The sequence below is a fragment of the Polyodon spathula genome, chromosome 37 (genome assembly GCF_017654505.1).
Source record: "Polyodon spathula isolate WHYD16114869_AA chromosome 37, ASM1765450v1, whole genome shotgun sequence".
NCBI lineage: Eukaryota > Metazoa > Chordata > Actinopteri > Acipenseriformes > Polyodontidae > Polyodon > Polyodon spathula.
In genome coordinates this window covers 931,752-945,245 of record NC_054570.1, presented here as the reverse complement: position 1 = coordinate 945,245, position 13,494 = coordinate 931,752, and the positions used below count along the sequence as shown (strand labels likewise).

Sequence of the window (13,494 nt, the reverse complement as noted above, 5' to 3'; positions counted from 1 at the left end):
AAAAACCCACCATGTATTCTGATAGAATCTGCATCTTGCTAGTTGGTAGTTGGCACTGTCTCTCACATCTCCACTTCCACCTGTAGTTGTTGTTGCTTTTCGATTCGATTTCTTCACTGTGTATGAAGTGTAGAGAAGGAGTTAACTAAAGCTCTATTTTAAAACCTGGCACAAAATGTGCAGCTAGAGGAAACAAAAGAAGTTGGTGGCACTTGAAATGGACCGGCTCACAACAAATGTTCTGAACATCACTCTCTCTCTCTCTCTCTCTTTCTGTCTCTCTCTCTCTCTCTCTCTCTCCCTTCTTCTTGCTTCTCCTCTCTCTGTACTCCTTCCTCTCTTCAGCTCCTGTAACTTGTCAGAGCGTGACATGCAGCGCAAACGAGCGATGTGAGATGAAGGACGGCTATCCTAGCTGCGTGGTTGACAAGAAGGGGATCTGCTTGGCATGGGGTGACCCCCACTATCACACTTTCGACGGCCGCAACTTTGACTTCCAAGGCACCTGCACTTATACCATCTCCAAGACCTGTGGCAGCAACAAAGGGCTTCCAGAATTCGAAATCGAGGCCAAGAACGAGAACCGCGGCAGCTCTCGTGTCTCCTTCGTCTTTATGGTTACTATCAAAGTACACGGCTACACCATCACTGCAGTCCGGTCGGACGTTGGCCATGTCAGGGTGAGAGAAACTTTACTGAAGATCGTTCAAGGTAGAGTGAAAGCATGGTAATGCTTAACACTGTAAAGCCCAGAGACATATGGTAGAGCATATAAAAAAGAGCTTGGTAAATGTGTGGTATAACCATGGGAAAAGTGCAAAATTACACTTCAAATTACTGTGTTAAACCTTTTCATAAGGGTGCAGTCATAATTGCTGCTGTTACACTCCCAAGACTATTCTGTCCAACCTCCGGCCCCTCTCATTGCAGGTGAACTACAGGCTCGGGTACCTGCCCATCAGTCTGGATGATGGAAAAGTGCTGATATACCAGAGCGGTCAGTCTTTCATCCTGGTAAGCGACTTTGGTCTGCAGGTTCAATATGACTGGGAGCACTACCTGGTTGTCACCCTTTCCAGCAGCTATGCCGGGAAAGTGTGCGGCATGTGCGGCAACTTCAACGGCAATCCAAGCGACGACTTTGCCACACCCAGCGGCTCCCAGGCGCCCAACTCCCTGGACTTCGGGAGCAGCTGGAAGGTCCCTGGGTTCGCCGACGAGGGATTCTGCAGAGACGACTGCAACGGGAAGTGTCCGGAGTGCGAGCACAGCCTCATCAAACGATTCGAGAGCGAGCTGTTCTGCGGATTACTAACCCGCATCATCGATGGACCGTTCCACATGTGCCATAAAGTCATCGACCCCAAGATCTACTTTGACAACTGCATCTACGACCTATGCATGGCCGACGGCCACCGGAACTTCCTCTGCCGATCCTTGCAGGTGTACGCAGAGGCTTGTCAGCGCGCTGGCGTTGTGGTATACGACTGGAGGACTGTGGCAAAGTGCCGTAAGTACTGGGAGTAGATAAGGCAGGTACCCTCTAGATATAAAAGGGTTTATTCAATTTATCTTGTAACAGACGAGTTTTAAAATATCAGCACGGTTCAGATTGTTAGAATAGGGCTGTGGTGTGCCAATGTTATTAAAAAAAAAATTCTCAAATTCTGGCATCTATTTGTGTCGTTTAAAAGTATGCAAAAACTAATTTGATTCTTCTCTGCTCTCATCCCGTTCCCCATTGTGGTTCACAGCTGTCTCCTGCCCAGAGAACAGTCACTATGAGCTGTGCGGCAATGCCTGCCCCGCCACCTGCAGCGACCCTAAAGCCCCCTCTAAGTGCACATCCCCCTGCATAGAGAGCTGCCAGTGTAACTCCAGCTTCGTGCTAAGTGCAGGGAAGTGCGTCCCAGAGTCACGCTGCGGCTGCAGCTATGAGGGCCGCCATATCCCCGCAGGAGAGAAATTCTGGGGAGACGACAGCTGCAAGAAACTGTGCTCCTGCAACCCCAACACAGGCAAGGCAGAGTGCAAGAACACAGGCTGCCGCGCTGGCGAGCAGTGCAGTGTGGTGGACGGGGTGAGGGATTGCCACCCGGTGACCTACAGCACCTGCTCCGCGGCCGGCGACCCCCACTACCTGACCTTTGACGGCCAGCGGTTTGACTTCATGGGTACCTGCGTCTACCAGCTGGTCGGAGTCTGCTCCAAAGATCCCAGTCTGATCCCATTTAATGTGCAAGTGCAGAATGATTACAGAGGCAACAAGGTGGTCTCCTACACCAAGCTGGTTCAGGTTACTGTATACGGACAGACAATCGTCATGAGCAGAGAGAACTACGGGAAAGTCATGGTGAGTGTCTCCGGCTAGGTGATCTATAATTTACCCAAAGACCTTTACCATGTGAGGCAATTTAACTGACTCACTTTATATCTTGCAGTCTTTTATATATATATATATATATATATATATATATATATATATATATATATATATATATATATATATATATATATATATATATATGTCTTTCAATAAACATCATAACCCCTAGAGCCTGACTGCCATGTATATTGAAAATCTATAGCCAGATTGCTTTGTTTATAATGAATTAACTATATGCTCTTTCTCTCTCTATTCCTCCCTCTCTCCTTGCCTCTCTTATGGATGCTACCCCTGTCCTCTCTGATTCAGGTGAACGGGGAGCTGACGAACCTGCCTGTTTACCTGAGTGACGGTCAGGTGGTGGTGTACCACAAAGGCTGGTACGGCATCGTGCACACCGACTTCGACCTGACGGTGGCCTTCGACTGGAACAGCAGAGTCTCTGTCACCCTGCCCAGCACCTACGCCGGCGCCGTCTGCGGCCTCTGTGGAAACTACAACCGTAAGTCCCAGGATGACCTACAAATGAAAAATGGACAGATGACCAAGAACCCTAACGATTTTGGCCAGAGCTGGCGCGTTGCTGAGATCCCAGGCTGTGTCAACGGGTGCAAGGGCACCTGCCCCAGCTGTGACATCACCCAGAAGAATCAATACCAGACCAAAGAATACTGCGGCATCATCAATGACCCCAAGGGGCCCTTCCGTGACTGCCACGCCAAGGTGAACCCAACCGGATACTTCGATGACTGCGTGTACGATGTCTGCCTCTTCAAGGGCCTCCAGTCTTCCCTGTGTCAGGCCATCACTAGCTATACCTCCGCCTGCCAGGATGCAGGGGCCAAGGTCTATCCCTGGAGAACCGACAAGTTCTGTCGTGAGTGCTGCTTTTGAACCCTTTACACCTACCTACTGCACTTGCTTCTTATGAGGTCTTCCAGTGGTTCTGCTAAACATCTAAGGGAAAAAGGTCTGATCTGGAGGTCTAATAAACTCGGTGAAGGAGACAAAGGTTTTGGCTAATGCACTTATCACTAGCAACACTGATAAATGAATAAGCAACTGTTGACTTCGCTGTAGTCTAACGTATGTTTTTGTGGATGCTGGATGTTCTCATCTTTGTAATTTTATTTTACTTTCCCCGCCCTCTTGAAAACCAAATGACTATGTCCAGTTCCCCCTTTTTTAACATCATCATTTCTTCTCCCAGGTCCCAGCTGTGCCAAGAACAGCCACTACGAGGTGTGTGCCAATGGCTGCCCTGCGACCTGCCACAGCCTCTCAGCCCCTGTTGGCTGCCAAAACTTGTGCACAGAGAGCTGTGTCTGTGACGATGGCTTCATCCTGAGCGGTGAACAATGTGTGCCCATGTCTGAGTGTGGTTGCTTGTACAAGAACAAGTACTACAAAATCAAAGAGGTCTTCTACCCCAGTGGGCTCTGCCAAGAAATCTGCACATGCCAGAAGGACGGCAAGGTAGAGTGCCTCAAGTTCTCATGCGGTGCAAACGAGGAGTGCAAAGTGGCAAACGGCGTGAGGAAGTGCCAGCCGGTTGGAGAGGCCACATGCTCTGCCTCTGGAGACCCGCATTACATCTCTTTCGACGGGCTGAGGTTCGACTTCCAGGGTACCTGCACCTACACGCTGGCCAAAGCCTGCAGCATTGAAGGTGACTCCCATCTGACAGCTTTCTCGGTGAATGTGGAGAATGAGAAGTGGGGCAACAGCAAGGTGGCCGTTACCAAGCTGGTCGCTGTGGAGATTTATGGGAACACGCTGATCCTGAAGGCGGGGAAAAGGGGCCTGATCATGGTGAGTCCCAATGAACCTTTCACAGTATGGGACTCTCTCTGTTTTCTAACCTATAAATTCATAGAAAAGAACCCAATAAGTCTGGGAATGAGAAGAGGTCACTTCCTAGTCCACTCTTTGCTGGGAATCTAATTTCAAAGGACAGAATGAAACTGTTTTTTTATGTTCCTAGTGTTTTACTTGTTACTACTTCACATGGTGTAATTCATATATAGCTTCATAAAAGTACCTCATAACCTCTTGTTTGTCTCCTGCTATAGCTGAACGGTGTGTGGAACAACCTTCCAGTCAGTCTGGACAGCGGCACAGTGCGGGCTTACCAGCATGGGGTCAATGTGATCATCGAGACCGACTTTGGCCTCAGAGTCACTTACGATCTTGTCTACTATGCCACAGTCACTGTGCCCGGCAACTACCGCAACAAGATGTGTGGCCTCTGCGGCAACTACAATGGGAACCGGAAAGACGAGTTCCGCCTGCCCAATGGCAAGGAAACGTCTGATATCAGGACCTTTGGAGAAGCGTGGAAGGTCAATGTCCCAGGAGTGGTCTGTTCCCACGGCTGTGACGGCAGTACCTGCCCTGTGTGTGACAAGGACAAGCAAGCAATCTTTGAAAAGCCCAATTACTGTGGCATCATCAACGACCGCAAGGGCCCGCTCGCCGCATGCTACAACAAGATCAGCCCTGAGAATTACTTCAGCAACTGCATCTACGATCTGTGCATGTCTGAAGGTGATACCAAAGTGCTCTGCCACAGCATCCAGTCCTACGTCACGGCCTGCCAGACACTTGGGGTGGATATTAAGAGCTGGAGAACTCCGTCCTTTTGCCGTAAGTGTCTTCTTTCTCTTTGATCTATAAATCGCTCATTGATTTGTATTGACCACACTGTAAAGCATTTATACTGTAAAACTTTAAATGGGCTGAGGTTCAACTTCCAGGCTACCTGCACCTAAATGATTGTTACATTATTCGATTTTTTTTTTTTTTTACACTCCTTGCTGTGTTGCCTGTTATTGGTTATAGATGCTTTATTAATTGTTTATAATACATCCTTTAAACACATAGGATGGAAAAGTTTTTTTTGGTTTTCGGGTTCCCCTTGCTAAAAATATTACTGCCATGCTAGTGACATTCCGACCCTTCACTGTGTAGATTACTGATGCACAGCCCTGTGTCTTTCTTGTTATCACTGATGCACAGCCCTGTGTCTTTCTTGTTATCACTGATGCACAGCCCTGTGTCTTTCTTGTTATCACTGATGCACAGCCCTGTGTCTTTCTTGTTATCACTGATGCACAGCCCTGTGTCTTTATTCTTCCAGCAATGACATGCCCAGCAAACAGTCACTATGAGGTCTGTCCTGAGGTTTGCTCCACTACATGTGCGGGAGTCACTGACATCAGCAAGTGCCCAGCCCAATGTGCTGAGGGGTGTGCCTGTGACGATGGGTACTTCTTCGACGGAGAGGGATGTGTAACAATGGATAACTGCGGCTGCTTTGAAAACGGACGTTATTACCAGGTATCCTCTGTTCCTGTTTATTTCCTTTTGCTGTTGTAGTTGAGAATACCAGATGATCACATCTACCCCAACCCTAACTTCAACCCCAACCCCAACCTAGTAACAGGGTGGCACTCCAGCCAACCCATACCCTAAAAAATAATGTTAATTAAAAAACAGAAAACAGACAGACAGACATCCAAGCAGTAAACATCAGCCAGGTAATGGAAATCTAATTGTGACTTGCTTTTACTTCGTTTCCATTTCGGGCCCCGTCATCCTACTCTCCGTGATGAATAGAAAGTAGTCAAATAAATTTTGCTTTGGCATTTTGCATGGGAACTTTGCCAAGTCAGCACAAAAAGACAAAACGCTTCATTTAATTGTCAGCTAAAGCAATTCGCCTGACCTGAATACGATAAATAAGTCATGACCTGCCACATGTCATTGTTAATATGTTTTTGATTAGGATTTGTCCTTTTGTATGCCCTTAGCCTGGAGAAGTGGTCACTACTGACAACTGTAAGCAGAAATGTTCTTGCTCGCCAATGGGTGGTCTTGTCTGTGAGGAGATCTCATGTCCCAAAGATACCAAGTGTGAAATCAAAAATGGAATCCGGGCCTGCTACAACGTAGGTAGGTTATCCACAGTACAAGCAGAGTATCATTTTATATTTTTACTCCCGTCTTTTATCTACCAGGAAAGCATCTTAAACTTTTTGCATTTGTTAATTAGTTTTTTGGGGTTTTTTTTGCGTGTGAGTGGATTGCTACAACCTCTGTGCCTTTTTAACCACTTTAAATAGAATCTGTTCTTGATAGTTTTAGCAGGGTGAATATTGTTGTCTTCATACATTTTATTGAGGCCAGAAACATTAAAACCATAGGAAATATCTGTCCTGTCAGTTCTGTGTTCTCCTGTGAACTAACCTATCCTGAATAAAGTGTTCGGAAAGACTTACTTCTTCTGGTCAGCTGTCCATTCAATCACTACAGTGATCTCCCCACAGTGGCACTAACCTGTGAATCTGCCTCCCCTGCAGATCCATGCAAAGTAGCAAATTGCCGTGCAAAGGAGACCTGCAAAGTGGAGAAAGGAGAGGCGGTGTGTGTGCCTCAGTACATTGGCACCTGCTGGGCCTGGGGGGACCCCCATTACCGCACCTTCGATGGATACAACTACGATTTCCAGGGCACCTGCACCTATACCATCTCCAAGACATCTGGGAACGATACCGGGCTGGTCCCCTTCTCTATCGAGGAGAAGAACGACAACCGTGGCAACACAGCAGTCTCCTTCGTCAAGCTGGTGATCATCTCTGTGTACGGCTACACCGTGACAATAGAGAAGTTTCAGTATGGAAAGGTCCAGGTCAGTCACTCTTCTTCATCTGCTTTACATGTCGCCTGCAGTCCCAGTTTTGCAGTACACGTTAACTCCTTTTATGTGAGTTCTGATTATTTGCAGGTATCTCATTTACAGTAAACTGGACAGGATTAGAACCTGTCCGCTATTGAAATCTAATTAAAAAGCCGGGGTGTGTGTGTGTATGCTGCATGAGGCATCGCTGCTACGTCTGAATCTTGTTGTGTTTGGCTGCTTTCTTGCAGGTAAATGGTGAGGTGTTGAATTTGCCAGTGACCCTTGATGATGGTAAGATCAGACTTTTCCAGAGCGGCCTGAGTGCTGTGCTGGAAACGGATTTCGGTATGCGGGTTACCTATGACTGGAACTGGTACCTGCTCATCCAACTGCCCAGCAGCTACTATGACAGTGTAGGTGGCCTCTGTGGCAACTTCAATGGCAACATCAAGGATGAAATGAGAGAGCCTGATGGCAAACAAGTCTCCAGCGTCATCGACTGGGCCAAGAGCTGGCGGGTGAAGGACAGGGACCTCTTCTGTTGGGACTACTGCAAGGGCAACTGCCCTACATGCGAGGACAGCGCACGCAAGCTGTACGAGAGTGACGCCTACTGTGGGGTCCTTACCAAGGCGGTGGACGGAGTTTTCCGCGAGTGCCACGTCAAAGTCGATCCAAGGGACTTCTTCGACAGCTGTGTCTATGATGTGTGTCTGAACAAAGGCGCCAAGGCACTACTGTGTCAGGCGACGGCTGCCTACGCAGGCACCTGCTTGAAAGAGGGAATCATCGTGAAGGACTGGAGGAAAATAACTGGCTGTAGTAAGTGAAGCATTTAAAATACCTATCGTTGGGTAGGGTTAAGAGCAAAGGTCTGGGAGCCTGGAGGAGCCTGGAGTAACCTGGCTGCAAATGTTGACCTGTGTAAACCAAAAATGCCAAATGATTTGCATGTGAAAACTGTTTAGGGCACAACATCACACAAAGGAAAAAAATAAAACATTCAACCAACTATAGGGCATAAGAAGGACAGCAGTCACACCAACAGATTGCTTACACTAATTAGTGTCTCTTCATAACAAATGAAATGTAATCTTTCATTAACAGACAAAGCACAAATTAATTGAGAACCATAAAAAAAAAATCTAAATGCAGTACTGTATGTTAACACACTTTATTGACTTTTCATACAGCTATGAAATGCCAGGCAAATAGCCACTATGAAGCATGTGCCAGCCCCTGCCCACAGACCTGCCCTTTCCCAGAAAACAGCCCGGTCTGCAAAGGCACCTGTGTGGAGTCCTGCCAGTGCGACCAGGGCTATGTACTGAGCGGTGATAAATGCGTGCCAGCTGCCAGCTGTGGCTGCTCTTACCAGGGCCGCTACTACGAGCCAGGGCAGAAGTTCTGGGCCGATGAAAGCTGCCATGTGATTTGCCAGTGCGACACCTCCCTAAAGATGGTGGTTTGCAAGGAGTCCAGCTGCAAATCCAGCGAGCAGTGCAAGGTGGTGGATGGAGTGAGAGGATGCCATCCACTCAGCTACTCCACATGCACAGCATCCGGAGACCCACACTACCGCACCTTCGATGGCAAGCTATATAACTTCATGGGTACATGCATCTATGAGTTTGTGAAACTCTGTTCCAAGGATACAGGCCTCACCCCCTTCAGCGTCAAGGTGCAGAATGACAACCGCGGAAGCAAAGCCGTCTCCTTCACCAAAGTAGTGACCATAGATATATTCGGTATGACGGTTACCATCAGCAAGGACTACCCCTACAAAATACTAGTAAGTTAACCATGTAGAATGTAATCCAAAACTGTACTATGTTGGACTGGGTCTGGATTTAATGAGCTAGCAGATGATTTACAAGTCAAGGCAGCATGAACATTGATCACCTTTTGATTTGATTTATTACTTCTCATTTATCTGCTATAAGTGTCCTGTTGCACCTGCTTACCCTATTTTGTATGTCTCCCTCCCTTCCAGGTTAACGATCAGTTTGTGTCCTTGCCATTCTATTATGAAGAAAAGATGGCAATTTTCCGCAGCGGCTGGACAGCGGTGCTGGAGACTGACTTTGGACTGCAGGTGACTTTCGACTGGAACAGCGTGATTACCGTCACCTTGCCCAGCACCTACCAAGGCGCTGTCTGTGGCCTCTGTGGCAACTTCAACAAGAATCCCTCTGATGACATGAAGACTCCCGGAGGAAATTTGGAATCCAACGATGTGAAGTTTGGCGACAGCTGGAGAGTAGGTTTGGTGCCAGGCTGCTCATCAGAATGCTCCGGTCCCTTGTGCAAAACCTGCTCCGATTCCCAGAAGAAAGTGTACCAGGCAGAGCGCTACTGTGGCTTGATCACAAGCAAGTCCGGCCCATTCCGCGACTGCCTTGCTAAAATAGACCCCAGTGGTTTTATTGAAAACTGCATGTATGATGCCTGCCAATACCAGGGCCACCACACAGTTGTCTGTGATGCTGTGGCTGTCTATGCCTCTGCCTGTCAGAATGAAGGCATCACCATCTACCCATGGAGGAGCCAGACCTTCTGCCGTAAGTCATCTGGAGTTTTTGTTTTATTGTGATTTACTGGCTATTGAATCTCAGCATAACCAGAACTATTTGCAATAGATTTCAACTCTTTAATTTGTGTATTTTTATTTTTTTTCTCCCAGCTGCCACCTGTCCCAGAAACAGTCACTACGAGGTTTGCGCCACAGGCTGCCCTGCCACCTGCCATAGCCTGTCCTCCCCCAAAAATTGCCACCTGCCCTGCAAGGAGGGCTGCCAGTGCGACAACGGCTTCCTCTTGAGCGGGGATGAGTGCTTGCCCATTGCAGAGTGTGGCTGCGTGTATGGTGACCAGTACTATAAAAAGTGCGACGTATTCTATCCCAAGGGCAAGTGTGAGGAGCAGTGCAAGTGCAGCGAGGACGGCGCTGTCACCTGCAAGAAGTTCTCCTGTGGGGTCAACGAGGAGTGCAAGGTGGCGAATGGCGTGCAAGCGTGCCACCCCGTAGGGGAAGGCAAGTGCGTGGCCTCAGGAGACCCCCACTACATTTCCTTTGATGGCCTCAGGTTCAACTTCATGGGCACCTGCACATACACTCTGGCCAAGCTGTGCGACCAAGAGGGCAAGCTCCGGCCTTTCTCCGTGGACGTTGAGAACGTGGCGTTCGGGAACGGAAAGGTGGCCGTCACGAAGATGGTGAAGGTGGTGGTGTACGATTATGTTATCACCATAAACCAAGGGATGCGATGGAAAGTCATTGTAAGTATTAGAACAGTGTTAGACAACAGTGCTATAATGCCATCAAGGGTTTTCATAAAATTATTTTTTCATTAAGTTAATCTAGCATACATGCTGTGTGAAGGCGGTTGGGAATTTCACTTAACCTTGCACAATTAGCTTCACATTAACTTGACAACAAAAATACTGAAACTCAATGCAATATAAATTGTACAGATTTTTGTGTGAAACATTTCAACACAAGTTATAATAAGTTAACCGGCTACCCCTGTCAGCTAAATAGAATTATCTTCATACCTTGCAGGTGGATGATGAGGTGTTCCACCTGCCTCTGTCCCTCGATAAAGGAAGGGTCACGATCAACCAGGAGGGCTGGAACGTCGTTGTCCAGACAAACTTCGGTCTGAGGGTGCTGTACGACGCTGTGTACTATGTAGAAGTAATCGTCCCCGGAAACTACCGCAGCAAGATGTGCGGCCTCTGCGGCAACTTCAATGGAAACCAGAAGGACGAATTCCTTCTGCCCAATGGCAGAGTGGCCGAGAACGCTGACGTCTTTGGGGCAGGATGGCGAGTAGACATCCCAGGGGTCGTGTGCAATGGCGGCTGTGGCAAAGACTGCCCGCTCTGTGACCAGGGCAAGCAAGTAGTCTACGGGAATGACAACTACTGTGGGATGATCAAGTCCATCACAGGTCCCTTCCAAGCCTGCCACGCAAAGGTCAAGCCGGAGCCCTACTTCGAGGACTGTGTCTTTGACGTGTGTGCCATGGACGGGGATAAGGACATGCTGTGCAAGAGCCTCCAGGCCTATGTTATCGCATGCCAGGCCGTCGGGGTGCAGATCAAAACCTGGAGAACAAAGCAATTCTGTCGTAAGTAGAGTGAAAAATGATACTTGGGTTGCAGTGTTCGGAATTAGGGGCTGTATTCTTTTTTTAAATTCTGCTAATTTTCATCTATTTTGTTTTCAGTCTGGTCTGGCTTATAAGAACTAGGAAGTAGTTAGGAAGTAGAAAATATTTCTTAACTGTCCTATTGTTTTATACCACGATGAACAACACTGCCATTTTAACAGCATGTATCCAAGCTCTGGTAAACAGGAATGTGTGTTCCCTTCTTTCCACAGCTGTTTCCTGCCCAGCTAACAGCCACTACGAGCTGTGTGCCGACACCTGCAGCACCTCCTGCTCCGCGCTCGTCACTGCCTCAACCTGCACCAAGAGCTGCTTTGAGGGCTGCCAGTGTGACAGTGGATTTGTTTACGATGGAGACAAGTGTGTGTCCATGAACACCTGTGGCTGCATCTATGATGGCAAATACATGAAGGTACGATCTCCTCTCAATGTGGAATACAGCACTACCAGACACATCGGGAGACATTAGAGACTGGGTTTGTTCAGGAAGCTGGTCATATCAGCCTGCTGTTCCAGTTATTCTCGAGGGGGAGTGTTACTGTTATTATGGGCTATTTTCATAAAGTAGTTGTATGATTTGAGTTAAAAAAGGTTAAAAAGGTCAGGTAGAGTAATAATTTGGCTTGTGGCATGCCCTGTTCTGTACAGTGCGCTGAAGAAGGCTCTAAGCAGAAAATGTTTATTTTACTTCCATTAGTTTCTTGTGCTGTAGTTACATTAGAATTCTGACTTGAAAGTTTTGGATGACTGCTTGAGTTACAGCTTAAGAAGATGTCACATGCATGCCTTTAAATAAGATTCAGACACGCTGACACTGTCATCTGTGCTCTGGCAGGCTGGCGAGAAGATTGTGGCAAAGGGCTGTACTGAGCAATACACGTGCAAGGCCACAGGGGCCGTGGATTCTGAGCCGCTGACGTGCCCCGCCGGGGAGTACTGTGGGGTCAAGGACGGAGTTCGGGGCTGCCAGAAAAAAGTGGGAATTTGCACAGTGAAGCCTGGCACTCATCTCCATTCCTTCGATGGGAACGAGGGCAAGATAAGCAGTGGAGGAGCCTTTGAGATTGCCTCGCTCTGCAACCAAGGCTCGGAGGAGTGGTTCCGCGTTGTGGTGGACGTGCGGACCTGCACCCAGAACAGCATCGCCGGCGCAGTCACTGTCTATGTGTTCTTTGGGAACACCTACATTGCTGTGAACAATGAACAACAAACTTGGGTAAGGAGGCTGTCTACATGTGAAAACTGGAGGGAATATACTGACACTGCTGCAGAGAACTGTGTGAATGTATATGGCAGGGGTGACCCACCCTGGTCCTGTTGCATTTTTTACATTGCATTATTTGTAAACATTAGTTGTATAAGTATTGATACAATACAGGGCGACTAAAGTCAACCTCCCCCTCCTTCCATACCCTCCATACAGGTGAACGGGAAGAAGGTAACCCTGCCCATTAAGCTGCAGAACGAGATATCGGTCCACATTTCTAACAAGCTGATAATCATTGAGAGGAAATCCAGTGTGCAAGTGACCTACAGCATCACGCAGGAGGTGACTGTTACCGTGAGCGCCGATCTCGCCAACCAGGTGTGTGGTGCTTGCGGAAACTTCAACGGCAATGAACACGATGACATGACGTTATCCACCGGCAAAATCTCGATCAGCTTCCAAGAGGTCATCAACTCCTGGAAGGCCATGGATCACTCAAGCTGGTAAGGGAACCTGCATGATTGCTGCTTGAGTTTCTCATCACTGAGAATTAGAAATCGGCTTTCAAACCCTTACCTCGGATGACTTCTCTAAAGAGGGTCAATAAATTAAATCTGAAGATCTGAGCTGTGATTATGCAGCCTGCCACAAGAACCTTTCTGCTGATAATGGGCCTGCATTACCTTGTAGAGCCTTCTGAACCTCAATGTACAGAAATGTGTTAGCGAGTGCTGTCTTCATTGCACAGTGCAGAGGCACTAACCTAACCCTTTATCTACAACTGAGCTTCTTATAATTGTGTGCAGTGATTTCATGACGTCCATGAAAATAACAAAAAAAGCTTGCTAATTTTGATTGTTCTCCTTCTTCTCTTGCAGCGGTCTGTAATCTCCTGACAACTTGTCCCAAAATAGCCAACAAACGCACATGCAATGATTGCAGTTTTCAAAATGGGCTGGGTTTAATCAGACTTTATTCAGATTTTTTTCTTTTTTTTTTTTGGTAACCAGTTAATTTCTTTTAAACATTTTTTTTCAGTTTTTTT

The 13,494-nt window shown here is 47.6% G+C and overlaps 3 protein-coding genes across 3 annotated transcripts; all 3 read left to right on the top strand.

Annotated features, from left to right (window-relative positions):
* The first annotated feature begins 614 nt into the window (after positions 1-614).
* LOC121304156 (IgGFc-binding protein-like) lies at positions 615-2,371 on the top strand. Its single transcript, XM_041235120.1, has 3 exons — positions 615-680; positions 931-1,510; positions 1,755-2,371. Exons 1-3 carry the CDS (start codon positions 615-617, stop codon positions 2,369-2,371), a joined length of 1,263 nt encoding a protein of 420 aa, XP_041091054.1.
* Positions 2,372-6,218: 3,847 nt separating this feature from the next.
* LOC121304217 (IgGFc-binding protein-like) lies at positions 6,219-8,868 on the top strand. Its single transcript, XM_041235219.1, has 4 exons — positions 6,219-6,340; positions 6,748-7,076; positions 7,316-7,889; positions 8,261-8,868. Exons 1-4 carry the CDS (start codon positions 6,253-6,255, stop codon positions 8,866-8,868), a joined length of 1,599 nt encoding a protein of 532 aa, XP_041091153.1. The 5' UTR covers positions 6,219-6,252.
* Positions 8,869-9,066: 198 nt separating this feature from the next.
* On the top strand, positions 9,067-13,451 carry LOC121304209 (IgGFc-binding protein-like). Its single transcript, XM_041235198.1, has 7 exons — positions 9,067-9,628; positions 9,751-10,346; positions 10,630-11,200; positions 11,455-11,654; positions 12,078-12,458; positions 12,666-12,952; positions 13,328-13,451. The coding sequence occupies exons 1-7, from the start codon at positions 9,106-9,108 to the stop codon at positions 13,335-13,337; spliced, it is 2,568 nt and encodes an 855-aa protein (XP_041091132.1). The 5' UTR covers positions 9,067-9,105; the 3' UTR covers positions 13,338-13,451.
* Positions 13,452-13,494: the final 43 nt, after the last annotated feature.

What these genes read in the sequence shown, in the direction of transcription:
- LOC121304156 (XM_041235120.1), top strand. Translation starts at nt 615, where the DNA reads ATGGTTACTATCAAAGTACACGGCTACACCATCACTGCAGTCCGGTCG. An exon ending in CGGACGTTGGCCATGTCAGG is followed by an intron (nt 681 to 930) that starts GTGAGAGAAACT and finishes CTCTCATTGCAG; the next exon opens with GTGAACTACAGGCTCGGGTA. An exon ending in GAGGACTGTGGCAAAGTGCC is followed by an intron (nt 1,511 to 1,754) that starts GTAAGTACTGGG and finishes TGTGGTTCACAG; the next exon opens with CTGTCTCCTGCCCAGAGAAC.
- LOC121304217 (XM_041235219.1), top strand. Translation starts at nt 6,253, where the DNA reads ATGGGTGGTCTTGTCTGTGAGGAGATCTCATGTCCCAAAGATACCAAG. An exon ending in TTCAGTATGGAAAGGTCCAG is followed by an intron (nt 7,077 to 7,315) that starts GTCAGTCACTCT and finishes GCTTTCTTGCAG; the next exon opens with GTAAATGGTGAGGTGTTGAA. An exon ending in GAGGAAAATAACTGGCTGTA is followed by an intron (nt 7,890 to 8,260) that starts GTAAGTGAAGCA and finishes CTTTTCATACAG; the next exon opens with CTATGAAATGCCAGGCAAAT.
- LOC121304209 (XM_041235198.1), top strand. Translation starts at nt 9,106, where the DNA reads ATGGCAATTTTCCGCAGCGGCTGGACAGCGGTGCTGGAGACTGACTTT. An exon ending in GGATGCGATGGAAAGTCATT is followed by an intron (nt 10,347 to 10,629) that starts GTAAGTATTAGA and finishes CATACCTTGCAG; the next exon opens with GTGGATGATGAGGTGTTCCA. An exon ending in ATGATGGCAAATACATGAAG is followed by an intron (nt 11,655 to 12,077) that starts GTACGATCTCCT and finishes GTGCTCTGGCAG; the next exon opens with GCTGGCGAGAAGATTGTGGC.